General features: G+C 43.8%; 2 protein-coding genes and 1 long non-coding RNA gene across 4 annotated transcripts; 2 read left to right on the forward strand and 1 right to left on the reverse strand.

Annotated features, from left to right (window-relative positions):
- Positions 1-2,923: 2,923 nt before the first annotated feature.
- Positions 2,924-5,203, forward strand: LOC133889074 (SWI/SNF complex component SNF12 homolog). The gene is made up of 2 exons (XM_062329529.1): positions 2,924-4,600; positions 4,701-5,203. The coding sequence occupies exons 1-2, from the start codon at positions 3,075-3,077 to the stop codon at positions 4,777-4,779; spliced, it is 1,605 nt and encodes a 534-aa protein (XP_062185513.1). The 5' UTR covers positions 2,924-3,074; the 3' UTR covers positions 4,780-5,203.
- A 2,386-nt stretch (positions 5,204-7,589) lies between these two features.
- LOC133889075 (exocyst complex component EXO70B1-like) lies at positions 7,590-26,555 on the forward strand. Of its 2 annotated transcripts, none has more exons than XM_062329530.1 (2): positions 7,590-9,933; positions 26,189-26,555. In XM_062329530.1, exon 1 carries the CDS (start codon positions 7,841-7,843, stop codon positions 9,905-9,907), a length of 2,067 nt encoding a protein of 688 aa, XP_062185514.1. In that variant the 5' UTR covers positions 7,590-7,840; the 3' UTR covers positions 9,908-9,933; positions 26,189-26,555. The 2 variants fall into 2 exon arrangements, with proteins under 2 accessions (XP_062185514.1, XP_062185515.1); XM_062329531.1 differs by lacking the exon at positions 26,189-26,555 and adding an exon at positions 22,771-25,601.
- Positions 18,759-20,091, reverse strand: LOC133887854 (uncharacterized). The gene is made up of 2 exons (XR_009903658.1): positions 20,007-20,091; positions 18,759-18,946 (listed from the first exon to the last, which is right to left on the reverse strand). It is a non-coding gene; the product is annotated as an uncharacterized LOC133887854 (long non-coding RNA).
- Positions 26,556-26,578: the final 23 nt, after the last annotated feature.

Genomic DNA, 26,578 nt, shown 5'->3' on the forward strand with positions numbered 1-26,578 from the left:
CCTAGGATTCCCCAGGGTTAAACTCATTTTAAGTGGGGTAGAGTTCCTGACTGTCACACCCTAAAGTCCTAATCTATTCATTAAGTATGCATACACATTATAACATCATAATTTATGTTTTTAGCTTTTATTTTAAGTGTTCAAAAATGTTTTGGAAAAATATTATGTTGTTAATCAACGTGAGTTCCCACCATATGCTTATGAGTGGGAATTGTTTAGAAATAATTTAGATAACCAAAACCATTTAGGAAAGAATGGGAAAGGAATTGCAAGAAATAGGGAAAAGAAATAAGACTTTCACCACGTAGGCCCTACTCGCGGTCTTATCGGGCCTCCCCACGGTCAGACTGCCACAGCTCAGAGGCGCCACTTAAAGCCATCAGCCAACTCAGCCAATCTCTCCCCCTCATATCACTGTTCAGTGGGTTCCATGTGTGGGCTCCACCTATAAATAGTATCTTTTCATAATATTTTTTATTTAATTTTAGATTAAATCTTCTAAGAGTTATAACTTCTTCATTCTAACTCTAATTCCAGTGATTCTTTCGCCTAAATTCATCTAAATTAGAGATGTCGCTAGTGGAATACATCTACTCAGAGATGTAGCTAGTGGAATATATCTCTTCAGAGAAGTCGCTTCACTATTTAACCAATTCAATTCATATGTCATGAATCTTTGGTGATTGTGAAATCCTTGATGTCGTGCGGGATATGATGGGTGGTGTGTAAAATAGGTGAAAACTATTTTGGTGGATGCAAGTAGTGTAGTCCTCCGATAGAGGATGCTCTTGGGGACTTGAGTTATCTTTGTGGAATTCATTGCCAGCTAAAGATGCCTGCCCTAGAGGTATAAGTACCGAATCACTACGCCATCATGCTAAGCCACCCTAGTGCAGCCATGCGTCCTATACAGGCAGAACTTGATTTTTTTATCTTCTGACCAAGCTAGACTTTTACTAGGAGGGCCGGTGAGCATTGAGAACCCAGGTGTCTATCAGGTGCATCGTGGGGGTGTTATTGAACTAGACTCTTTACGAATGTCCCAATGGTACCCTGGTATCCAGTACGAGATCTAAAGCACTTGGGATATCTTGTAGTATAGTTCGGTAAGGGAAGGTGATTAAAGTATCTCGGTATGATTCACTCTTCCACTTGCAACGGTTGGAGGCTAAGCATATTGCGTGAACAGTATACAACATCTGCATAGTGTAAATATATTCGAATAGCCGTGACTACGGTCATGGACATGCAAAGCAATGACCTCACTTGGTTAAACTCGAGGCATGTGTGTCTTTGATGAGTGAGTGTGTGGACTAGATGTCCATGTGATAAGGTTGTTGACTCAGTCTACCAGGAGCTATGTGATACTAGAGGTACACCAGACATAATGACAGGGACTGCAGAGCAAGGTGTATCCCCTCCTAGGACTAAAAACCCCTTAGATATACATTGTTACCTTGTTTACACTGCTTTCAAAGATAATGGTAAAGAATATAACTGGATACAAACATAAACTACTTTACGCTTAAAAACTAAACCCATAAAGTCTTGTCCTTGAGATATCCTTTATACATCTATTAATACCTTGAAGTAGTATAGGACTTGCTGAGTACCTTCCGTACTCATTCTTGCTATCATTCAGATGACGAAGCAGATACCAACTTTATTAGAGACAAAGACGTGGATGAGGAGTAAATTTAGTATTCACGTTTGCACCTAGCTGTCTGTTTGTTCCGCTGTGCTTTTGATAACCGGTAGCCAGATTTGTAATATACTGTATGATTTGAAGACCTTTTGCACTCTGTAACTTTAATATTTTTATGTACGATGTATGAATATGATGCTACAAATGTTGTACTATACATATCAGTTATTTAATCTAGAGACTAATGTAGGAGACATAAGAGATCCAGAAAAGGGGATACACACACATACACACACACACACATATATATATATATATATATATAGGAAAACTAGTATGTACTCCTGGGTGTATGTGTGTGTATCCTATATGTCCTATATATATATATATATATGTGTGTGTGTGGATGTTTGTTTCTTTGACTTATATGGATAATGCAGCAATTTATTTACTGAATGAAAACAAATCTTAAAACAGATTTCAAATTAAAAGGTTATGCTCGCTAGAAGGTGAACTAAACAAACTAGTACAACAGGCCCATAAACGTGATGAAAATTTCACCCCACGGCAGCCTACGTGAAAAAAAAAACTCAACCTCAAAACTCAGCTCAAACTCTGGCCCCCGCTGTCCACGTCGCGACAAAAACCTCCTCAGCTCAGCCCACGTCGCGCGCCACGACTGCTGACTTATCGACGTACAACTACAAGATGTCACAATAATTAAGGCTCCCAATCTCAGCCCGGCCCACATGGCCAGAACCAAGGCCGAACTCGATCCCGTTCGACTATAGATAGAACGTTTCATATTTTTCTAAAACTTCATGGCATGGTTTCTAAGATTTTCTTCTTAGTTTTCAACGCTTAGCCCTTTTTAATATGTGCAGAAAATACGGCGTAAAAGATGGCAGCAGGGCTTCAAAATTACCGGAAAGTGATCTTTAAATCCGCGGATTAAATACATTAAGGCTTCACCGCGATCTTTTCCTCTCCTCTCCTCTCTCTTTAGAGCATTCTCTTTTTTCGAATTAAAATGAGATGTTTTCCTCAATTTTTGCCCTTTTATAAAGAAGGGAGGAGGTGGGCGGGCAGCCTCCTTAAGAGTGCGGTTAGGGCCCTTACCGCCCTCTCTCTCAGAGACTGCAGTCCTCTCAGAGACTGCAGACGCCTATTTTTTAAATTATTACGACGAGAAATCTATTTATTTAAATTTTTAATCGAGAAAATATAAAAATAAAAAAGCTCGCACAATAACGAAGGCTCACATTCTCAGACCGGCCCAGAAGACCAGAACTAAGGCCCAACCACCCCTCCATCCTCACCGAAGCCGAAACCTTCTGAGTTCTGACTCGCAAGTTGCCAACCTCCCCAAACCCTAGCTTCTCCACTCCCCTCCCCGCCGAGATCGGATCTCGCCATCCCCGCTGCCGCCATGGCCACCGGCGGCAACCCCAACCCGACCGCCACTACCTCCCAGCCGCGCCTGCCGCATCCGCAGCAGCAGCCACCGCCCGGCAGCTCCCCGGCGACGCCCTTCAACCACCTCCGCCCGCCCTCCCTCGCTGGCTCCCCCTTCCAGGGCCTCTTCCACACCCCGCCGTCCCACAACCCCGCCTTCCAGATCCACATGGGCGCCTCCTCCCCGCAGACCCCGATCATGGCCGCCAACGCCGCCACCGCCGCGGCATCCGCCAAGCGCCCCCCGCAGAAGCCCCCGGCGCGGCCCCCGGCTCCCACGCCTTCCTCTGCGGCGGCGGCGTCGGCGGCCGCCGCCTACAAGGCTGCGGCCGCGGCTGCCGCGGTGGCGAACTCGGGAGGCGTCGACCTCACGCCCGCCGCGCGCCGGAACAAGAAGCGGAAGCTACCGGAGAAGCAGCTCCCCGACCGCGTCGCCGCGCTACTCCCGGAGTCTGCGCTCTACACGCAGCTGCTCGAGTTCGAGGCCCGCGTGGACGCGGCGCTGGCGCGGAAGAAGGTGGATATCCAGGAGGCGCTCAAGAACCCGCCCTCGCTCCAGCGCACGCTTCGCATCTACGTCTTCAACACCTTCGCCAACCAGGCGCCACGCACCATCCCGCCACCCAAGAACGCCGACCCGCCCACCTGGTCACTCAAGATCATCGGCCGCGTGCTCGAGGACGGCGCCGAGCTGGACCCCGCCAGCGTCGTGCCCAAGCACAACCCAGTGTACCCGAAGTTCTCCATGTTCTTCAAGAGGGTGACCATTGCGCTGGACCCGTCTCTGTACCCGGAGAACCCACTGATCATCTGGGAGAATGCGCGGTCTGCCGCTCAGCAGGAAGGGTTCGAGGTGAAGAGGAAAGGGGATAAGGAGTTTGCTGCGAATATCCGGCTGGAGATGAACTATAACCCCGAGAAGTTCAAGCTGTCACAGCCGCTGATGGAGGTGCTTGGGGTTGATGTGGACACTCGCGCACGGGTGATTACTGCCCTCTGGCAGTACATTAAGGCGAAGAAGCTTCAGAACCCTAGTGATCCTTCGTACTTCATGTGTGATCCTCAACTGAAGAAGGTGTTTGGGGAGGATAAGTTGAAGTTTGCAATGCTGTCACAGAAGATATCTCAACATCTGTCAGCTCCACCACCCATCAACTTGGAGCATAAGATTAAGCTATCAGGGAATGGAGCGCACGGTAGTGCTTGCTATGATGTGCTGGTGGATGTTCCCTTCCCGCTGCAGAAGGAGATGATGGCGTTTCTCGCCAACACAGAGAAGCACAAGGACATTGAGGCTTGTGATGAGGTAATATCTGCTTCCATCAAGAAGATCCATGAGCATCGAAGGAGGAGGGCTTTCTTCCTTGGATTCAGCCAGTCCCCAGTGGAGTTCATCAATGCAATGATAGCTTCTCAGAGTAAAGATTTGAAGCTGGTTGCCGGCGAAGCGAATAAGAATGTTGAGAAGGAAAGACGTGCTGACTTCTATAACCAACCATGGTAAGCTTTAACTTTGTCTAGGCTCTATCCTTTGTTGTTCTTATTTGAACATCATATATTGATGTGCTAACAAGATGATTTTCGTTCCACAATGAAATAGGGTTGAGGACGCTGTTATAAGATATTTGAACCGCAAGCCAGCTAGCGACGGCCCAGGTGGTGGTGCTGGTGGTTCTTGAGTGGATTGCTGTATTGCCTTTTTGGTGTAGAAACAAGTTGCCTGTTCTGTATTAGTAAAATTCAGATATGTTAGCGAGGAGGTTTGTTAGGTGTTACTTACTGTATGTTGTGTCCTATATTATCTTACTATATGGTGGGAGTATAATGCCAAGTGCTGAGCTGAAAGCCGGTCTATGTACCGAACATATGTGACCACAAGGTTTACTTTGTGTAGTGCCAAACTGGTTGGCATTTGTCAGTGAGTCTGAGCATTGCTGCTGCTGGAACTAATGGTTGATTAAAGAAGGTGCTTAGTGGAGGGGACCTGATGGAGTGTACTTTTGCGTTTGAATGTCGAAGTGGAGGGAAATGGAAAGAGATGTCTTTGTCCCTGTCTTTAGCAGTACCTCAAGGATAAATAATTCAAGGAATAAGTCCATTTTACTCTCTCTCGAACTATCACGTTTGTCCGAATAATCTACTGAACTTTTAAACCGTTCATTTTACCTCTCGAACTATTAATATCGTTCATTTTACCTCTCGAAGTGGTTTTTCTTGATGGTTTTGATGACATGGCAATTTCTCATGTGGTAGTCCTAGTCAGCCTTGTATTTATTTAATCAAAGAAAATATTTTTAAACTTTATCAGAATTAATCTATATTTTCTAAAATTATTTTCCAAATTAAAACATTTATTCTAACATTTTTGAAATAATTTTTACACTAGAAAAATATTAAATAATATTTACAGAAATAAAAATAGAGCTAAAAATACATTAAAACATTTATCTAAATTATTATATATTTTTTTGGATTTTTTTAAATATAAAACCTATTTTTTGGAATAATCTATTTTTATGAATTATTTTTAAAAAAAATTGAATTACTGCGCAATGCTGATGTCATCATGCTGACTGGACACGCTGACTAGGACTGCCACGGGGCGAAACCGTCGTCACATCATCAAAACCACTGAGAAAAACCACTCTGAGAGGTAAAATAGACGGTATTGATATTTCGGATGAGTAAAATGAATTATTTAAAAATTCAAAAGTTATCTGAATAAACGTGATAATTCGAGTGAGTAAAATAGATTTATTCCATAATTCAATACAACTGGTTAGTTTTTTGAGCCCTTTTATTCTTTGTCACTACTGTCACACAAGTGATGGCTTTTTAGTCTGCTATTGCAACACTGATTTTTACTTGACTGCTTTGATTATAATCCTTTTGCTTCATCGTTCTTGCTAAACCCCGAGTGTAAACCTAAGCTACCGTCGGTTCCTAAGCTACCGTCGTTTTTTCTTTCCCTTTTATGTAGTTATTCATCTGAGTGCAAACCTGTGGTTCCAAAGCCAGGACCTCAGCTCAAAATGCATGTGCTCTTCAGCCCATGGAGTGCCATTGCTCTCCCCTTGTGTATCGTGAGCTCACCTGTGCTTCAGCTACACATGGATGTTGTGCGACTGCAATCACAGACCTTAATTTAGTCCCTTGACAGAATGCTAATGTACATCTCGGGTGCAAAATATGGTTAATCGACAAGTGCATTACTGCAAGATCCGTAACCTGCTGCCAATAAACAACACCCAGCTTCGCTGCTGCCTGTGAGCGTGTGATGTGGTTACGTGCCAGCTCATTGAGAAGACTGAATGATTGCACCTTAGGTTCATCCTCGTGTTCCTTGAGCCTTGCAACGGATAAGCAATCTCCCCCCAAATCTACATTGTCGTAGCCATGGGAAAGAGAGCGATCATAGTCCCTGATCATCGCGCCATGGATTGGCTTCTGATTACGACTAGGATTTTTCTCTTAAAACAATAAGAAAAGAGAACCTTTACAGTACACCATGATACTAAGATGATGGAGAGTATCATTGTTGTGATCCAACCGTCCATTTTAGTAGGTATTGTTGTAATTATCTTGATACCCTTAGGGGTAATTACGTCATTGACTGACCGGATTTCGGACTTTCGCCACCCATCATCGACCGACCGACAGAGGGTGGAAACCCTAATAAATGAAATAAACAGAATAAGTGAAAGCTTATCCGAAGAATAAATTAACATTTTGATCTTCCCTAATTAAACATATAATTTACAAGTTTATCATAGTTTTTTCCCAATCCTACCCTTATGATACCCATGATACTCTTTAATGATACCTATGATACTGATGAGCGATAGAGTATCATTAGATCAATCTAAACCACTGGATAAAAAAAATGGACGATATGCATTCATTTAGGTGTACTGTAAAAGTCCTAAAAAAAAAGAAGGTCAAGCGTGACGACAGTAAGGCACACGATGATCTCATTCGGAGGCTGTGACCAGTAGCAAAATCCATGCTAGTGACACATCTCAATAGAATAGGGAAGCTTGATTCCCTCGAAGAAGAGAGGAGACAAGCTTTATGTCGCGGCAATCATAGGAAATAACACCTAAACCATGGTCATCGATTCCAACCTTAAGAGTTAGTAGATGCCAACGATACATCCTCAGTGAGTTCAATTTAAGTATGTCAGACTATCGCGAGCGATTTGGGACGCAAGAATTTCACATATAAATAATACTATCTGATTTGAGCAAAATTTTTTAAAAAAAATCCTAAATTAAAATATCATGTTTGGTAAGGTTCTAACTCCACCTTATATATGGAACTTGTATATTAAAATAAAGTAGTTTATGTATTTATTTTTTTAAGATGAAAACAGTTTGCTCAAACAATCTCGATATATTTACAACTTTAACTTACAAATTTTTAAAGAAAAAATATTCAATTTAAAAAATTATCAGATCTAAATCTCTAAATGGAATGCTCGGAAGTGGAACCCTCCGCTCCCTCAATCCATTTGACCATTTGGGGTTCTCTTCTCCGGCAACCCCCATTGCTTTTGCCGTCTTCTCCTTGCAATTGAATCTTCCATCCTCCTCTGAACTCGCCTCTATCCGTCCGCGCCCTTTTACTAGCGTGCAAGTGTTAGCGTGCCCATCGATCAGAACTACCCTGCCCGGCCGGCACCACGCCGCGGCGTGACTTCCCAACCCGCCTGCCCAAACCCTAGCCCACCGCCAGCCGGCGATGTCGGCGCCGCCGTCGCCTCCGCCCCCGCTGCAGCAGCAGGAGGAGGGGCTCCCCGTGCCCTTGCCCGCCGCCGTGGTCGGCGACGACAAGGTCCTGGCCGCGGCGCAGCACATCGTCAAGTCGCTCGCCACCTCCAAGAACGCTGCCGACGACATGATCCGCATCCTATCCGGATTCGACCACCGCCTCTCCTCCATCACCTCCGACCTCTTTCCCTCCCCCTACCCCGCCCCCTCCGACGCGGCCGCGGAGCCGGTGTCGCAGGAGGAGGAGGGGGCCTCGTTTGCCGCCTTCGACGCCGCGGAGCAGCTCATCCACCTCTGGGACACCACCCCGGAGGCGCTCGTCTTCGAGGCCCCCGAGGACGACGCCGTGCACTACCTCTCCGCCGTCGACGTCGCCGTCGACCATCTGGACTCCGCCGCCGTCTCGGGCCGCGCGGGCGTGGTCGTCCAGCTTGCCATGGCGCGGCTCGAGGATGAGCTCCGCCACCTCATGCTCCGCCACGCAGTGCCGCTCGACGCCAGCGGCCTCTACTGCTCGCTACGCCGCCTCTCGCTGGGGTCCATGGACGACCTCGACACCTCCTCCGAGTTTGATCCCGCCACCCCGCACAGCCTGGAGGGCGCGCTGGACACCGCCCGCAGCGCCAGCCTCGCGGGGAACAACCCCTTCGACGATCAGGTGTTCGACCTGGTGCGTCCGGAGACTGTGGGTGAGCTGCACGCCATCGCTGACCGAATGGTGCGTGCGGGGTACGCTAGTGAGCTCGCACAGGTGTACTGCGCCATCCGGCGCGACCTGCTTGATGAGTGCCTCACAGTGCTCGGCATCGAGCGTCTCAGCATCGATGAGGTGCAGCGTGTTGAGTGGAAGCACCTGAATGACATGATGAAGAAGTGGGTGCTTGGGGTCAAGACGGTTGTCCGGTCCCTTTTGACTGGTGAGCGGCGGCTCTGTGACCAGGTGCTTGCTGCGTCCAATGAGCTCCGGGATGAGTGCTTTGTTGAGTCCACCAAGGGTTGCATCATGCAGATCCGTAACTTTGGGGATGCTGTTGCTGTGTGCTGTCGCTCAACAGAGAAGCTTTCCCGGATTCTTGACATGTATGAGGCACTTGCTGAGGTTATCCCTGAATTGAAGGAGCTGTTCTTTGGGAGTTATGGGGATGATGTTATCCATGATTTGGAAGGGGCCTTTGAAAGGCTTGGTGATGCAGTGAAGGGTACCCTTCTTGAGTTTGGGAAGGTCCTACAGCAGGAGTCATCACGCCGGCCAATGATGGCTGGTGAGATCCACCCAATGACACGTTATGTGATGAATTATCTTAGGTTGTTAGTTGTTTACAGTGATACACTTGACACACTTTTGGATGACAATGGTGCTGGAGATGTAGATCATAATGTTTTACATAATGGCACTGATGAGGATGGAGAGTATCTGAACAGCTTGACCCCATTTGGACGCCGTTTGGTTAAGCTGATATCTTACTTGGAGGCCAATTTGGAGGAAAAATCTAAACTTTATGAGGATGGTGCGCTGCAGTGCATATTTTCCATGAATAACACACTCTATATTGTCCAAAAGGTGAAGGGTTCCGAGCTTGGGAGGATTTTGGGTGATCATTGGATACGGAGGCGCCGTGGCAAGATTCGGCAAAATTCAAAGAGCTACCTGAGAGTTTCGTGGACCAAAGTTTTATCTTATTTGAAGGATGATGGACATGGCAGCAGTGGGAGTGGAAGTTTTAGCGGCAGTGGGAATTTGAGCTCTAGGATCAAAGAAAAATTTAAGAACTTCAACTTGGCCTTTGATGAGATATACAGGAGCCAAACACTCTGGAAGGTACCGGATCCTCAGCTCCGAGAAGAACTCAAGATTTCTATATCTGAAAACGTTATCCCAGCATATCGTGCTTTTACGGGAAGATATGCGAGTCTAGTGGATAGTGGAAGAAATTCAGGAAAATACATAAAGTACACCCCAGAGGACTTGGAGAATCATTTATCTGATCTATTTGAAGGGTCACCTGGGTCTGCCAACCACTCCAGGAGACGATTGTAATTTCTTTTGATGGGATTTGGCTACAGGTACGCTTTGTTACAAGGGACACCATATTGCTGAACTGCTAGTGTAAACATGTGTCAAATTGATGCTTGTCCCCTTAGATGTTACTGTGCTGTAATTCAAAAGACTAAAGAGGATCCTTTTGTTTCACTATCTGTTTATGTGTACCAATGAATAATGTACATGTACTTTGCTCAGTATATTCTTATCTTTGAGCATTTCGTTGTTCAAGGCTCCAAGCTCTATTGATTTTGCATTATGTAGAGAGGCCATATACTGGAATAGATCAAGCATGTTATGATTGTTAAATACTGGACTTACCTATTTTTATAAAGTGCCCATGCAGTCTGAAACCCAAACATTGTATTTTTGACCAACAGTTAGACCAACAATATTGTTTTGCTACACAAAAATGGTACCGTTAGATTCATATTTGAAAGTATTTGCGTATGAGTGTGATTTCGTACTTCTTAAAAAATATATTGTAAAAGAAATGAGTTGTCAAAGTTCAATTATGAAGACCATGCCCAGTCAAATCCACGCCTTTTAAAAATCAGTTAAGGCAGAATGATTTTGGAAATGAAATTCATACACCTGCATTAATGACTGGCCTTCTCACTCACTTTGCTTACAAAATTCAGAGATCCTGTTTCTCCTGTATTTCTGGTTCCAAGTTCTTGCACACTTGAGACAAGATTCTTGGTGTCTCCGTATCTGTTTTCTTTCGAGCATCTTACAGAGTACATTTAGACTAATTTCTTTTGAGCATCTTGGCAATATTTGACCTCATAATTTTAGTGTCCTGTTATACCTCATGCTTTTACTGATAATTACATTGCACATATTATCTTCACATAAATGCACCATAAGTTAAGTGATTTTTAAGAAATAATGTACTTCTATTAGTATCTAGGTCTGAACCTCTATTTTAAGTGGATAAATCATGAGAGTTTTTAGGATCCATGGTATATAGAAACACTATGGGCACAGCTATTGCTCTTATTAGATTGTTGTCTTGATAGAGTTTAGATGTGACTCTCGTGACAAGATCTCCTGTGGGCAAAGTATCTAGCTGTTGCCTAAATGGAAGCTTACTGGGTGGTCAAAATTGCCTGAGTGAGATTGAGAGCACACTGGCTTTATAAACTTTCAAAACTGCGAAAAACACCATTATTATTAACTTATATTAAGTGCATTTTTAGATTTCTCGCCTATAACAACTACTGACAAACAGCAGCAGTGAAACCTGATCCTCTAATCTATTCCAAGTATACTGGTCATACTATTTCCTAGGAATGAGCCTTACTGGTAAGGATGAATTTATATCTTGCAAGATCCTGTTGCAGTAATGATAACACATTTTCTTACGGTACTCTCCTATGAGGTTGCTTTTTTGACTGTTTTGATCAATTTGCTAAATCTTATGCGCAATAATATATTTATATGTGAGTGTGATTCCTATCTTATTTAGTCCTTTTATTGCAAACAATATGCTAAACAAGCATTGCTCCCTTTGTATCTAAAGGGGCATGTACAATTTTTGGATTAATCTTGTTTTATGTTGCACAAGAGTATTTCTTGATTAAGTCTACTCGGCGAGAGGGTGGTAGTCAGGAGGAGTTGTTGGCCGCTATAAGGTCCATGAAGGAAAAGCTGAGGACATTGAGGCTAAGGCAGCCTATCCCTGTCGCTAGCGCTGCTTCAGCGCCTAGGGCCACGGCAGCTGGCGCTGTTAGCGGCATATCTCTTCGCGAGTGGGTTGGTATGAAGTTGGACAACTTTGACGACAGTGGCACTCCTGTTCAAGCTGCTGACTTGTAACACCCTATCTCCAACTGAGCCTAAAAAAATCTGAAAATAGGAAATTTTAGCAGCATTTCCTCTGAAGAGCGGTATAACTGACCACCAGAAACCAATCTCAGGCAGTCATAACAGATATAACCAACATATAAATAACCTTCACGACGCTACCAGCGTCTCACCACAACATATACCAAATCAATCGTCAACCCATCAACAAAGCTCAACTCAAACATCGGGAGACTATTGGCTTTGTGATGAGGGCGTGCGTGCAACTACCCAGATCCAACCCCAATGCACGTCAGCAACTAAACATACCTGTAAAAGATTTAACAGGGGGGTGAGACAAGCTCAGCAAGTAACAGCTATGTATATAAACACATCTCACTTTATTTTGAAAGTATTTGGAAATACACATCCTTCTCACACCAACAAGCCAAAAACTCATGGTTTTTAAAGAGGTTTTCACTTTCAGAATATTTGTCGAGGAAACAACGACAAACTCCAACCCGTTCTTTCACACAAAATGGCATTCAAACCTCAGAATTCTGTATTCTCCAAATTTCGGAAAAAAAAAAAGAAATGTATGAATGCCATGATGCAACTCCATTTGAGAGTTAGACGATGCCAACATCTCATGCAACTCCATGTACCGGTACGAATCACGCACGATGGCAGTGATCGGCCTTTATCACCATATGAAGTGCATAAATGCATATGTATGCATGTGAATTGACGTCAATTCTTTATTCTTTTTTGAATGGCTCAAGATGAAAACCACAACTGATTCATGAAAACAAACTGATTTCATGAAGATAAAGGTACAGTCCAGATTAATAAGAAAAGCATTGATTTAAATAATCAAAAGCAACGACATCCATAAATTAAATGGATTTGAAAATAAAACCATATATTTAAATTTCTGTTTGCAAAAGAAGTAAGACATGAATATAAACATAGCATAGAACCACACCCCCAAGTTACTTGCCTTTTAACAAGAACGACGAATCCAAAGCAAAATCACGGCCGTCCAAAAGAGGTAACACCTGTACAGATATGCTATTAGCACTAAAACACATTTAAAACACATAAAATATGAAGCGTCAACCCTACGCCGGAAAATGTCGTGTCTACGCCGATATTTCGGACAACTGAACAGAGAACTGTATCACATGAAATGATGCACTATTTCCAATTCAGGGTTAAACTAAAATCATCATTACTTAGATTTCACTTCAAATAACTGAATGCTGCAACTCGGATGTCGTATCTTCGAGTCAACCACGATTATCAAAATGAATCGATCTATTGATTACATGCAATGATACGACACGAATAACTGAGTTGATTTAATCTAACCACAAACGGCCAGAAAATTACCGAAAATTCGCCTTTGAAAGTTTGACGACAAATCCGACGAAATTCCAAAATTTCCAACTTTTTTCCCTCTTTTTCTCTTTTTTTTTCCTCTTTTTTTTCTCTTTTCTTCTTCTTTTTTTTTTCCTTCTTCTTCTACCTTTCTCTTTCTTCCTTCTCTTTTCTTCCTGGCTTCTCTGCTCTGCCTGGCACTGGCCGCTTCGGCCGGCTGGGCTCTGGCCGCCCGACAGAACAGAGGGAGAGAGGGAGGCGCCGGCGGCGGGGTCGACGGCGGCCGGCGGCAGCGACGGCGGCCGGCGGCGCGTGCATCAGCGGCGGCAGCCGACGAGCGCGCGGACGGCGGCGCAGCAGCAGCGTCGGCGACGCAGCAGGCGGCGCGGCGGCGGCGGCCGGGGCACGGCGGGTCAGCGGCGACCAGCTCGGCACAGGCGCGCGGCGGCCAGAGCAGGAGCAGCGCAGCGGCGGCAAGCAACAGGAGAGAGAGAGAGAGAGAACGCGCGAGAGAGAGCGAGAAGCCTCTGGATGGGTCGGGGTGACGACCGATCCATCCGGCTTTATCACTCTCTTTTTTTTAAAAAAAACGAACGGTCTAAACTCATTGGGCTCGCTACGGGTCTCAGAGTGTCCGGAACGGACATATGAATAGCAAAATGGGTTCGTCTCGACGAGATGAACGCAACCACGGTCTCCGATCGTCGATACGAGCCTCGGATCAAAAAGTCAAATTTGGTCAACTCTCTCTTCTTCTTCTTTCAAAAAAACAGTATTACATTCTCCCCCCCTTAAAGGAATTCGTCCCCGAATTCTGTCGCTTCCATAGCAACTATGAAAACAGAGGTATAAACAATTCAAAACTTATGACTCATCAGTCTCAAAGAGCTCAGGATACTCCGTGCGCATTTGTTCTTCGAGTTCCCAAGTTGCTTCTCGTTCTGTTTAGGTTATTCAAAGGATTCTCACAAACTTGATAGTCCTCCTCCTCATAACTCGCTCTGAGGAGCCCAGAATACGTACCAGGTGGCATCTTACAGTCAGATCCTTCTCTATCGTGATTGATTCCACATCAACTTTATGCTCCGGATCTCTCAAATATTTTCTTAGCATAGAAACATGGAGGACATTATGTATTCCATTCATTGAGTCTGGTAATTCAAGACGATACGCCAGACTGCCTACACGGACTGTGATTAGAAATGGACCAATGTACCTCGGGTTAAGCTTCCCCAACCTTCCAAAACGTAACACCTTTGGTTGGCGACACTCTGAGAAGAACATAGTCACCAATTGAAAATTCTAGTTCTCGCCTCCGGATATCTGCATAGCTCTTCTGTCGACTTTGAGCAGTCAACAGGTTCTGACGTATTTGGTACACCTTCTCTGAGGTTTGCTGAATCAAATCCGGACCAAGTAATGATCTTTCTCCCACAGAATCCCAACACAAAGGGGAAACACACCTTCGGCCATACAAGGCCTCAAAAGGAGCCATCCGAATACTAGCTTGATAGCTGTTATTATAAGCAAACTTTGCTAAAGCCAGATGGTCTTCCCAACTACCTTTCCAAGATAAGACACAAGCACGGAGCATGTCCTCCAAAGTCTGAACGGTCCGCTCTGACTGACCATCCGTCTGAGGGTGGAAGGCTGTGCTAAGAGAAAGTTTCGTGCCCAAGGCACTTTGCAAACTCTGCCGAAACTGAGATACAAATTTAGAATCCCGTTCTGAAATAATCGATTTTGGCACACCATGTAACCTTACTATTCCCCTGATATATAAGGGAGCCAAAACATGTGCCGAACTGGTTGTCTTCATTGGAATGAAATGTGCAGATTTTGTAAGCCTATCCACGACAACCCAAATAGCATCTCTGCCTCGAGGTGAACGAGGCAACCCAACAACAAAGTCCATAGTGATATGTTCCCATTTCTATTATGAAATTTCTAGGGATTGCATTAATCCTGCAGGTCTTTTATGTTCAGCCTTTACTTGTTGGCAGACACCACAAGCTGCAACATACTTAGCAATATCTATTTTCATCCTTTTCCACCAAAAATTTAGTTTTAGATCTCGATACATTTTGGTTCCACCCAAATGAATTGTATAAGGAGTCTAGTGGGCCTCTCTCAAGATATTCATTTTCACATCTGCCTTCTATGGTACACAGAGACGGCCTCTAAAGCGTATTGCACCTTGCTCATCCACACTAAACTCTTTTGATTTTTCCTGCTGAAATTCTCTTTTGGACTTCTAAAAGAAGACAATCATGCTGTTGAGCTTTACGAATATGCTCAGATATAGTAGACTAAATAAACATTTGAGTCTCCTTCTGTATTGTACTAGTAAACAAAAAGAAATCTTCATCCAGCTCAAATCCAACAATATAGATATTACTGTTTTAGGAACATCTATTCTGTTAAAAGCATCTGTTGCCCCATTCGTCTTCCTGGATGATACTAAATTGTCAGATCATAATCTTTGATTAATTCTAACCACCTTCGTTGTCTCAAATTCAGATCTCTTTGTGTGAAAATATACTCGAGACTCTTATGATCGGTGAAAATATCACATGACTCCCCGTACAGATAATGCCTCTAACTCTTCAAGGCAAAAACCACTGCGGCCAATTCTAAGTCACGAGTGGGATAATTCTGTTCATGAGTCTTCAATTGTCTGGAAGCATATGCAATGACCCGACCTTTTTGCATAAGCACACAGCCAAGTCCAATCCGAGAAGCATCAGTGTATACTGTGAAACGCTTACCACTCTCGGGCAAAGCCAAAATAGGAGCATTCACCAACTTATTCTTTAAGGTTTGGATACTGACCTCACAATCATCAGTCCATACAAATGGAATACCCTTTTGAGTAAGTCTAGTCATAGGTTTTGCAATTAAGGAAGAGCCTTGTATAAAAGGCCGGTATTGGCCAGCGAATCCAAGAAAACTCTGAATCTCTGTTACATTGGACGGTCTTTACCATTTCGTTGCCTTCTCATCATTAGAAGGGAAAATAAATGCAAGAACACACAACATCTCTGCTAACACTATACCAGCCAATTATGAGACACTCTCTTCGACTAGTTCTAAAACCAAGGCATTAGTTGCCCAGACACATCCTTTTTGGTGGATGCAATCACACCAAAAACATTATTTGGCTAACTCCACAAACTCGGGTCAAAACCCCCAATAAGAATATAAACCTTCTTCGCTTCCACTTCAACTCCTTCATAGGGAGGATCAATTTTTAAACCTTTATGGTTCAAGATTAAAGAAACATTAACACTTCACCTCTTCTACCAACATCACTAACTCCAAAAAAAATACGAGTGTGGGTAGATCTATACAAAAGACAGTCACAACGTTAAGATATAAACCTCCAGTTGGTCATTCTCATCTCGATGTGCCACCAAGTCTAGGAGGGGTGGTCAGGAGATTACAACTACTTGCCTAATTCAATCCTTCCAAACATCTAACGACTCATCCTTCATGGTACAAGTTTAGGCTTGCACTTTCCAACTTGAATACCAGAACACTTCCATCCAGAGGCAGTTGGACCACTAGATAAACGGTGTTGACCGGTACGTTCAAAACATGCCAAACTGGCATACTAAAGAACTTCACATCTTGCTCATATTCCCAGGCCAGTCATACTATCGGTAACCACGCCACAACTTTTTCAAAGTAAAATTGCATACAAAAACACATCCTCCTCAAAAGTTGAAAAAAACATCGGTTAATCTAACCGACAAGATGATCACTGTGGAAGGCTCATGGAGAGGGTTGAAAATATGACTTCTGCAAACTCAACCCTATTAATCCAACTCCAATTTAGTTTAGAAAACACCATTTGCAACACCAGTTTACCGTCAACGGGTTGAGCGTTAGCACACAATGCTTCTCTCCGGATCTTTAGAAGGCATACCCTCTCCTGAATAGCAACAAAACTACAAAGATACACCCCAATGGTTCATCCTCTTTCACAAAACTCCTTTAAACAGGGGAGAAACCCTTAGTCCCCAAACATAACTCTAATCTCAGCATTTAAATTCCAGAATGAACTCCACTTTTACAACACTCTTCCCTTGAATCAGGGTTTAGATAGACTTACTCCCAATAGAAGCAAACTTCCAATATGTAAACCTACTCAGGCATTTCTCATCAAATCTCCATCTTTAGAGAAAACTGGGTCGCCAACAGATATCCAAAACTTTCACGTCAGAAATTGATCTATTACTCCTTTAACTTCATTCACTCCACAAGAGCCAACAAGAAACAAAGTTCTAGAATGAATCATGTTAAAAAAACTTGTCAATAAAACACCATGACAAGACCTAACAACACCTTCGGTTATTAGGTCAGGAAAAGTTTGGGCGACCTTAAAATCCAACATTCACTTCAACGAGCAACACTCACCAGGTTCAATTGATAATGCTCCCATAGTGACAAACCAACTTAGCATCCTATCATGAGGTTATAGGTCATAGACTATTCAGCAAACCCTTGACAACGCCAATGCTCCTATAATCCCAGTATATTCTTGGTTTCAAGCTTCAAAGCAAATGAATTCCCATGTCAAGATGACAGGTTTAGCTAAGCGATATCAGAATCATAACATGGGTCATCCAAAGTCTCTACCTCAGCCCCGCAAGGGCCAACCTTAGGTATTCCTCTTGTGAAACCTCACAAAACAGGTCTGAAACAACTGATGCCTCCTTAAGGAAGGTGTCACTCCATTAGCATCACTTCGATGCAAATCGGTTGTTTCAACGCAAATCGATAACTCCAACTCCCATAGCTAGTGGACTATTCCACAAAGGCCAACTTAACAAAAAAACTACCTCAAATAACCATTTCAAAACATGCATAGATATTCCAACTACAAAAGATTATAAACAACTCCCAGGACCCCACTAGGATATCACTATCATCACAGCTTCACACAATCGGCAAAAGATCGCCCAACTTCATGGGAAAAGAAGTTCCTACACCATTCTAATGGTTAGGTTGAAAACATTATCACTTTATCTTCTATGGTAAGACACACATCGATCCATTTCTCCGACATTCCGAGAACGAATAGTTAGGGTCAACGACATGGGGGCCAGTCCATCTCGTACCCAAAATATTCGCCCTGTATGTGGATAATTGGATCGCAAACCTAACTCTTGGTCAACCTCACCTGGCAATGCAGAAAAGGCATCATGGGGGCCCTCCACTTAACCCTTCTGCAGTGCCATACAACAGCTATACCATTGATCCTCTGAAGCTTCTCAGGTTCTAATGACCAAGGTAACCCTTTTAACATCCTAACAAAACCACCATTCCAACGGAACTGACTCCAACAACTTAACAATATATATCAACGATAAAATACTAAAGAACATGTGAAGAATCGAACAAGTAACTTCATTAGTACTTATTCGAGATAGCGAACATAAGCGAACAAAGATAAACAAGACGTATGCAATGCAATGCATCCCGTACCCATCCTATTTGTGCAAGTGTGTCAGGTTCGTCATTCTATTACCTAGGATCTAAAGCCTAGGCTCTGATACCAAGCTGTAACACCCTATCTCCAACTGAGCCTAAAAAAATCTGAAAATAGGAAATTTTAGCAGCATTTCCTCTGAAGAGCGGTATAACTGACCACCAGAAACCAATCTCAGGCAGTCATAACAGATATAACCAACATATAAATAACCTTCACGACGCTACCAGCGTCTCACCACAACATATACCAAATCAATCGTCAACCCATCAACAAAGCTCAACTCAAACATCGGGAGACTATTGGCTTTGTGATGAGGGCGTGCGTGCAACTACCCAGATCCAACCCCAATGCACGTCAGCAACTAAACATACCTGTAAAAGATTTAACAGGGGGGTGAGACAAGCTCAGCAAGTAACAGCTATGTATATAAACACATCTCACTTTATTTTGAAAGTATTTGGAAATACACATCCTTCTCACACCAACAAGCCAAAAACTCATGGTTTTTAAAGAGGTTTTCACTTTCAGAATATTTGTCGAGGAAACAACGACAAACTCCAACCCGTTCTTTCACACAAAATGGCATTCAAACCTCAGAATTCTGTATTCTCCAAATTTCGGGAAAAAAAAGAAATGTATGAATGCCATGATGCAACTCCATTTGAGAGTTAGACGATGCCAACATCTCATGCAACTCCATGTACCGGTACGAATCACGCACGATGGCAGTGATCGGCCTTTATCACCATATGAAGTGCATAAATGCATATGTATGCATGTGAATTGACGTCAATTCTTTATTCTTTTTTGAATGGCTCAAGATGAAAACCACAACTGATTCATGAAAACAAACTGATTTCATGAAGATAAAGGTACAGTCCAGATTAATAAGAAAAGCATTGATTTAAATAATCAAAAGCAACGACATCCATAAATTAAATGGATTTGAAAATAAAACCATATATTTAAATTTCTGTTTGCAAAAGAAGTAAGACATGAATATAAACATAGCATAGAACCACACCCCCAAGTTACTTGCCTTTTAACAAGAACGACGAATCCAAAGCAAAATCACGGCCGTCCAAAAGAGGTAACACCTGTACAGATATGCTATTAGCACTAAAACACATTTAAAACACATAAAATATGAAGCGTCAACCCTACGCCGGAAAATGTCGCGTCTACGCCGATATTTCGGACAACTGAACAGAGAACTGTATCACATGAAATGATGCACTATTTCCAATTCAGGGTTAAACTAAAATCATCATTACTTAGATTTCACTTCGAATAACTGAATGCTGCAACTCGGATGTCGTATCTTCGAGTCAAGCACGATTATCAAAATGAATCGATCTATTGATTACATGCAATGATACGACACGAATAACTGAGTTGATTTAATCCAACCACAAACGGCCAGAAAATTACCGAAAATTCGCCTTCGAAAGTTTGACGACAAATCCGACGAAATTCCAAAATTTCCAACTTTTTTCCCTCTTTTTCTCTTTTTTTTTCCTCTTTTTTTTTCTCTTTTCTTCTTCTTTTTTTTTCCTTCTTCTTCTACCTTTCTCTTTCTTCCTTCTCTTTTCTTCCTGGCTTCTCTGCTCTGCCTGGCACTGGCCGCTTCGGCCGGCTGGGCTCTGGCCGCCCGACAGAACAGAGGGAGAGAGGGAGGCGCCGGCGGCGGGGTCGGCGGTGGCCGGCGGCAGCGACGGCGGCCGGCGGCGCGTGCATCAGCGGCGGCAGCCGACGAGCGCGCGGACGGCGGCGCAGCAGCAGCGCCGGCGACGCAGCAGGCGGCGCGGCGGCGGCGGCCGGGGCACGGCGGGTCAGCGGCAACCGGCTCGGCACAGGCGCGCGGCGGCCAGAGCAGGAGCAGCGCAGCGGCGGCAAGCAACAGGAGAGAGAGAGAGAGAGAACGCGCGAGAGAGAGCGAGAAGCCTCTGGATGGGTCGGGGTGACGACCGATCCATCCGGCTTTATCACTCTCTTTTTTTTAAAAAAAACGAACGGTCTAAACTCATTGGGCTCGCTACGGGTCTCAGAGTGTCCGGAACGGACATATGAATAGCAAAATGGGTTCGTCTCGACGAGATGAACGCAACCACGGTCTCCGATCGTCGATACGAGCCTCGGATCAAAAAGTCAAATTTGGTCAACTCTCTCTTCTTCTTCTTTCAAAAAAAACAGTATTACATGACTGGCTGTCCTATGTGGAGGACAAGATGGAGGCGTTCAAGGTGGTTGCTCAATGTCGGATGCGGTACATGGCACAACTCCTGAAGGGTGAGGCGTAGATCTGGTGGAAGGGAGTGCAGTCAGCTCGCACGGCTGCACATGGACAATTATCTTGGATTGAGTTCGTTCGGCAGTTCGAGAAGAGGTTCTATCTGGAGATGTTCCTCGATAAAATGAAGATCGATCTTAGTAAGTATGCTCAGGATAGGAAGACAGTGGCAGAGTACGAGGTGGGCTTCAACCATATAGTCCACTTCGTTCCTCATGTGGCACATGATGATGTAGAGAAGGCCAGGCAGTTCCGTAGGGTCTTAGGCCTTCGATCCGCCACTTGTTGGGTGCTTTTCTGATTACGGACTTTCGTACCATGGTGGAGCAGGCCTTGGGGATCGAGATGCAGCAGGTTTACACGGATGACATCCGTAAGGTTTTTAGTGGAGATCAGCTTAGAGGGAAGAGCGAGACGAAGGGCCATTCTGGTGGCCCTGTTCACAAGAAGGAAAGAGCCACCGCCACCAGCCTTACCGTGGTAGTTCTGGCTCTTCTGGTGGGAGTGGTCAACAGTACCGTGCCGTGCTGAAGCTCGGGATGGGCTTGGTGTGTTTCCGCGGTGGTGATCCAGTGATCCACACAGGCAGAGTGACTGCTCGTGGAAGGGATAGTGTTCTATCTGTGGTCAGAACCACATGGATGTGGTGTGCAGGCAGAATCCCAAGGGGAAGCTGCAGTGGGAGCTAGTGTCTGCACCTTTAGCTGGATCTACTCGTCCTAGCGGTACCGTGCAAATGATGGATGCAGCTCCTACACTGCAGTACTTGTCTACGGCTCCTACACCGCACTACTTGCCGGTGCTCTTATCACCTTCGTCAATGTTCCAGCACCTCCACCCAGAGGATACTGGGTTCAGCAGCCTGCTACTCATTCGACTCCTGCACCTCAGTGGACTTCTGCACTGGTTCGCTCGGGTGCAGGAGGTTCTTCTTCAGCTGTTCCTTGGGCGTACTCTATGCCCGCAACTGATGGCAGGGATCGTGGAGACGTGGTGACATGTATTATATCTGTTGATTCTTTTGATGCTCGTGTTCTTTTTTATTCGGGTGCTAGTTTCTCTTTCATCTTAGAGGTTTTCATTGGTCGGGTAGCTCTTGCTGGGCAAGTGATTGGGAGGGTAGTGGTTGTCAGTTCTCCTAGTGGGCTTGTCTCTAGTTCTCGGGTTTGTTCGTGTTGTATGGTCGTTCTTACGGATGAGGAGAATCTGGTGGTTATTCCTCTGGAGCTTTTCGATGTGATCCTTGGCATGGATTGGCTTTCTCAGTATCAGGGAGTCATCTCTTGCTTTTGGAAGACGGTCACCCTGCAGTCTCCATCTGGGTGTGAGGTTATCTTCCAAGGGGGTGCCTCGCGGTTTTCTCTCGTTGTTGTGCCAGTTGTTTCCTAATCAACGAATGCAGAAGTCTGGGTTGTTCTTGGCCATGGTTGATGGTCGCGAGGTTGTGTTGCGGGTGGAGGACATTCCAGTGGTGTGTAGGTATCCTGATGAGCTTCTAGGGTTGCCTCTGGAGCGGGAGCCGATCTTTCACAATGTGTTTGTTCCGGGTATAGCATCGTACATTGTTGTAGTACGATGCACACTCTTACGTTGCCAGGTAGGTAAGAGTGCAGTGGATCATTTGCATACATATGCATTTCATGAGGATAATCTTTGATCTGAGGTTCAAAGAATTATTGACTCGTGAGAGTCACTTGTGGCATGAGGTATATTTGTGGATGCTGGTTTAGTAGTTGAGGTTTTGGATATGAATGATGCTATAGTGTGGTTGACGAGAATTAACTGTGGATGTTTTATCTTTGTACCATGAGATTTTAAATTGATGTTTAATCAATCGTAATTTATCTAACTTGTTAAACAGTTTGCTTGTTGAAATTTTATCTCACCCTCGTATTCTCTTCCCAGATCGTCCTTAGCATGTTTGGGAAGGGAAGAGCAGCATGACACCATTACACAAGTCTTCATGAGTTTTGCTAGTTTTGCTGTAATAAGTTAGAGGAATTTAATTGTTTCTTACTCTCAGACATTGAGGATTATACTTTAATGATGCTAGGTTGTGGTTGGCTTAGTGAGGTTTGAGACTTCAAAGCTAAGATGATAAAAGATGATAGTGTGTTATTTTTATGCTGTTTTATTATCTCCTAATATATGATATGTTGTATGCTTTTGCGTAGTCCCTCTTTTCTAGGGAGGTGCTATCGGATTTTCTTGTGATCTGGTTGGTTGTAGGTGTAGCTTCGTAGCATCCCGGGGTAGTGTGGTTCCCAAGGTGTTGCATTAAGCATCTCCTATTTTTTTTTCTAAGAATCCTTTCATCAACAACTTTATAGGTTTGTTTATTTTTGTTGTTTGCTCGTGGCTATATATGGTATATGACTATTGCAACTTGTTTGCCTCTAGATTGTTTTACTATTTGTTATGGAAAATAATCAACAAATTAGTTTTCTTTTACAAATTCCGGACTAATAGTCCTTGTATATCCTTAGCCTTCCTTTTATTGTTGGTCTTTCTATAGATAAAATTTTCCATATTTTGGAGTCTTTAATCTCTATATAAAGAGGAGTCTAGTTTGTAATAGGTAATCAATAAGTAATTCAGTAAAGGGCTTTGCCCCCAATCGGCTATGATCAGAGTCTCTTCTCGACTGATAAGCCCCTAGATTATAGGGTGATTAGCCCTTATCTTGTTGTGTTCATATGGTTCTCCAATATTTTGGTATCAGATTTGTCGCTCTTGCCTTGGGTTTGCTCAATACCGCCACCATTGCCTCCTGCTCAATACTGCCACCGCTGCCTACCCTGTTAATTCCGCTAATTTGCACTGCCACTGTTGCTTTGTTTTCACCCGCTAGATCCTCAAATTGGAACCAGTTCACAACGCCCCCCCCCCTCTTCCCCCTGCAGCAACCCTCCACCCAATCCCGCCCCTACAGAATCCAATTTTCACAGCCCTTGTTTTCCGCTGCTATCACCCAGCCATCTCCATCTATTAGCTCCACAACACATCGACCATGTACAACATGATTCATCTCAAGGTAGGGGTTCCGCCCTTTCCCAAGCTCTCTTTTCTTACTTACGTTGGTAAAGAAGATCCGCAACCTGACTCAACTTCTGTGGATAATTTTTTTCGTGGGGAACAAATATTGGAAGAAGAAAAAGTCTGTTCTTCTACATATCATATGATTGGCGATGTAGAACAATGGTACATGCAATTTGAGCGTAATCATGGATTGGTCAATTGGGATATGCTTGAGCACTACGTCAACATGCGCTTTGATACTTCCATCTGCAGCAATGCTTTGGGCAAACCAATGGCACACATCGGAGGTTATGATCCCATGAAAACCCAAGCTTCAAGATTCCACTACCCTAGCTCCCAATATTTGACAGCAACGAAGACCCCCAACCTTAGTTGGATTGTTGTGAGCAAGTCTTCTACATGCATCAAACATTGACAGATGAACAGGTGTGGATCGCCTCGTGTCATTTGGCCGGTACTGCACAACAATGGTATCTTGACTTGGAGCGCAAGGAAGGAATCGTACCTTAGAAGAGATTCTTGGATTGCATGCTTATTCGTTTCCAGTCTACTACATCAACACAAGCCTCCCCCAGCTTGTCTAAGATCTATACCAACGTCGATGCGTTGTTGATGAAACTGAAGGAGCAGGTGCCACCTATCTCAATGGTCACATTAGCCCAAGTCGTTTCGCCGCTACCAATGTCAGCTGAAGTGCTACCATCTGCTCTCGTGGCCACACACTCGGAGCCCTCCATAGTGCTACTAGCTCTTGCAATCTCATGCATGATACTATCAAAGCCTCGAGCATTGTCACTCGAACTTGTTGCGTCGCCATCTGCACCTAGTGGTTCAGTTCCAATGAAGGAGGTAGAGGCAAAGCAGGAGGCAACATTGCTTCCATCCGCGGCGTCAGCGGTCATCAAACAACCGCCTGCTACTTGTGCTCCAGTGTCACTTGCATTGCCGGTGGCAAATGTCTCACTCTCAATCCAGTTGTCCTTAATTGTTCCAACTGTGTCTATGCTGAGAAACAAGGATGATATCACCTCCATCCTTCACAATGTGGGTGTGTTCAAGAACTACAAGGAACCTTACAAGAACATCAGACTTTCATCAGCGTGGGACTTTCATGGGTTGCAGCCATGGCCACCACCGTAGCTCGAGGACGAGTTGTTTCATAGCGATGAGGGAAATGTTATGGAAAGAAATCAACAAATTAGTTTCTTTTTACAAGTTTCGGATTAATAGTCTTTTTATATCCTTAGCCTTTCTTTTATTGTTAGTCTTTCTATAGATAAACTTTTCCATGTTTTGGGAGTCTTTAGCCTCTATATAAAGAGGAGTCTAGCTTGTAATAGGTAATCAAGAAGTAATTCAGTAAAGGGCTTTGCCCCCAATCGGCTATGATCAGAACCTCTTCTCGATGAGAGAAGCCTGTAGAATAGAGGGCGATCAGCCCTTATCTCGCTATGTTCATATGGTTCCCCAATATATCATTGTAGATTTTCTGTTTGAAAAACATAATCTGTGGTTTCATATTATTTGTTTAGTACCGATGTTTATTCTTAAGCATGTGTTCACATCGGCAAGTTCGTCATTAACAAAGTGGCTTAATTTCACTAGAACTTGACGCCTTGGGATGAAAGCAAGAATATATGTTTTTTGCAGGAAAATCCACCTAGTAGTATAACTGATTTCTCCATTCTGTTTTTGCCTCCCCCTTTTGTTTGGTAAAGTTGGGCAGTGTCTTTAGCTGCCTGAGCCTGGTTCAAGGTTTCGCAGGATAAATTCCCTTAATGCCACTGAAAATCTTGGCATTTCCTTAATGCCACTAAGGTCTCCATGACATGTGGGTCCAGGGGCCACATTTCATTGAAACATCAGTGGCATATAAGGGAACCGTGAAAATTCTCAGTGGCATTACAGTTTGTTACTTTATTTTGTTACTTTATTTTTGGCGGGGATTTGGCTACTTGGAACAATGGCATCCCTATTTGTACCTTGCATTTCTACTTCTTTATAACCATTTAAGGTCATGGTTTGGCAGGTTTACTGTTGTATGTGGAGTCATAATTAAATGAACATGGAATAATTTACAAACCATGAGGATATGGAGAAGAAATAGTATTAAATATCTTCTCCTTTGATGCCTGAAAGTACAGCTCTCTTGTTTCCATTTTTCATGTTAGTTAGCCATTCCTTTTTGTCAACTGTTGTACTTTGTTTTGCTGAGTTCTAGATTTTAAAGATATGAAAACTGATAAGGTAAATGAACTACTGATAATTTTAATGCTCGTTGCAGGGTAATTCATTGACCGTCCGCTGGATAGCTGGAAAAGTTTCTTGTTTCATTTCTACTCTTTCTTGTGTTCTCGGTGAAGTGCCTGTACGTGCGAAAAACCAAGAGAGATGTTAAATCAAACTGATTGATGTTTCTTTAAAGATGTGAACTCGTGGATATAGTGCAATATGAGTTCAATGTAAATCAGCAAATTACGACACAACAGAATCGTATTAGTTGTTTTGTTGCATATAATGATGATTATCGTCTTGTACTGATCTCTGTAAGAACATTCATTGTTTAGTTGATAGCTGCTTCAGCCTCACAGTTTCTGACTTGTATCTCCATGTAAATACGCATCAAACAAATAAATTTGATTTTCTGTTCATACTTATCAGGTGCATCATGTCT

The sequence above is a fragment of the Phragmites australis genome, chromosome 13, assembly GCF_958298935.1.
Source record: "Phragmites australis chromosome 13, lpPhrAust1.1, whole genome shotgun sequence".
Classification (NCBI taxonomy): Eukaryota; Viridiplantae; Streptophyta; class Magnoliopsida; order Poales; family Poaceae; genus Phragmites; species Phragmites australis.

Excerpts from the sequence above, each read along its gene's own strand:
- LOC133889074 (XM_062329529.1), top strand. The coding sequence starts at position 3,075 with ATGGCCACCGGCGGCAACCCCAACCCGACCGCCACTACCTCCCAGCCG. Across the intron at positions 4,601-4,700 it reads GACTTCTATAACCAACCATG|GGTTGAGGACGCTGTTATAA; the intron begins GTAAGCTTTAAC and ends ACAATGAAATAG.
- LOC133889075 (XM_062329530.1), top strand. The coding sequence starts at position 7,841 with ATGTCGGCGCCGCCGTCGCCTCCGCCCCCGCTGCAGCAGCAGGAGGAG.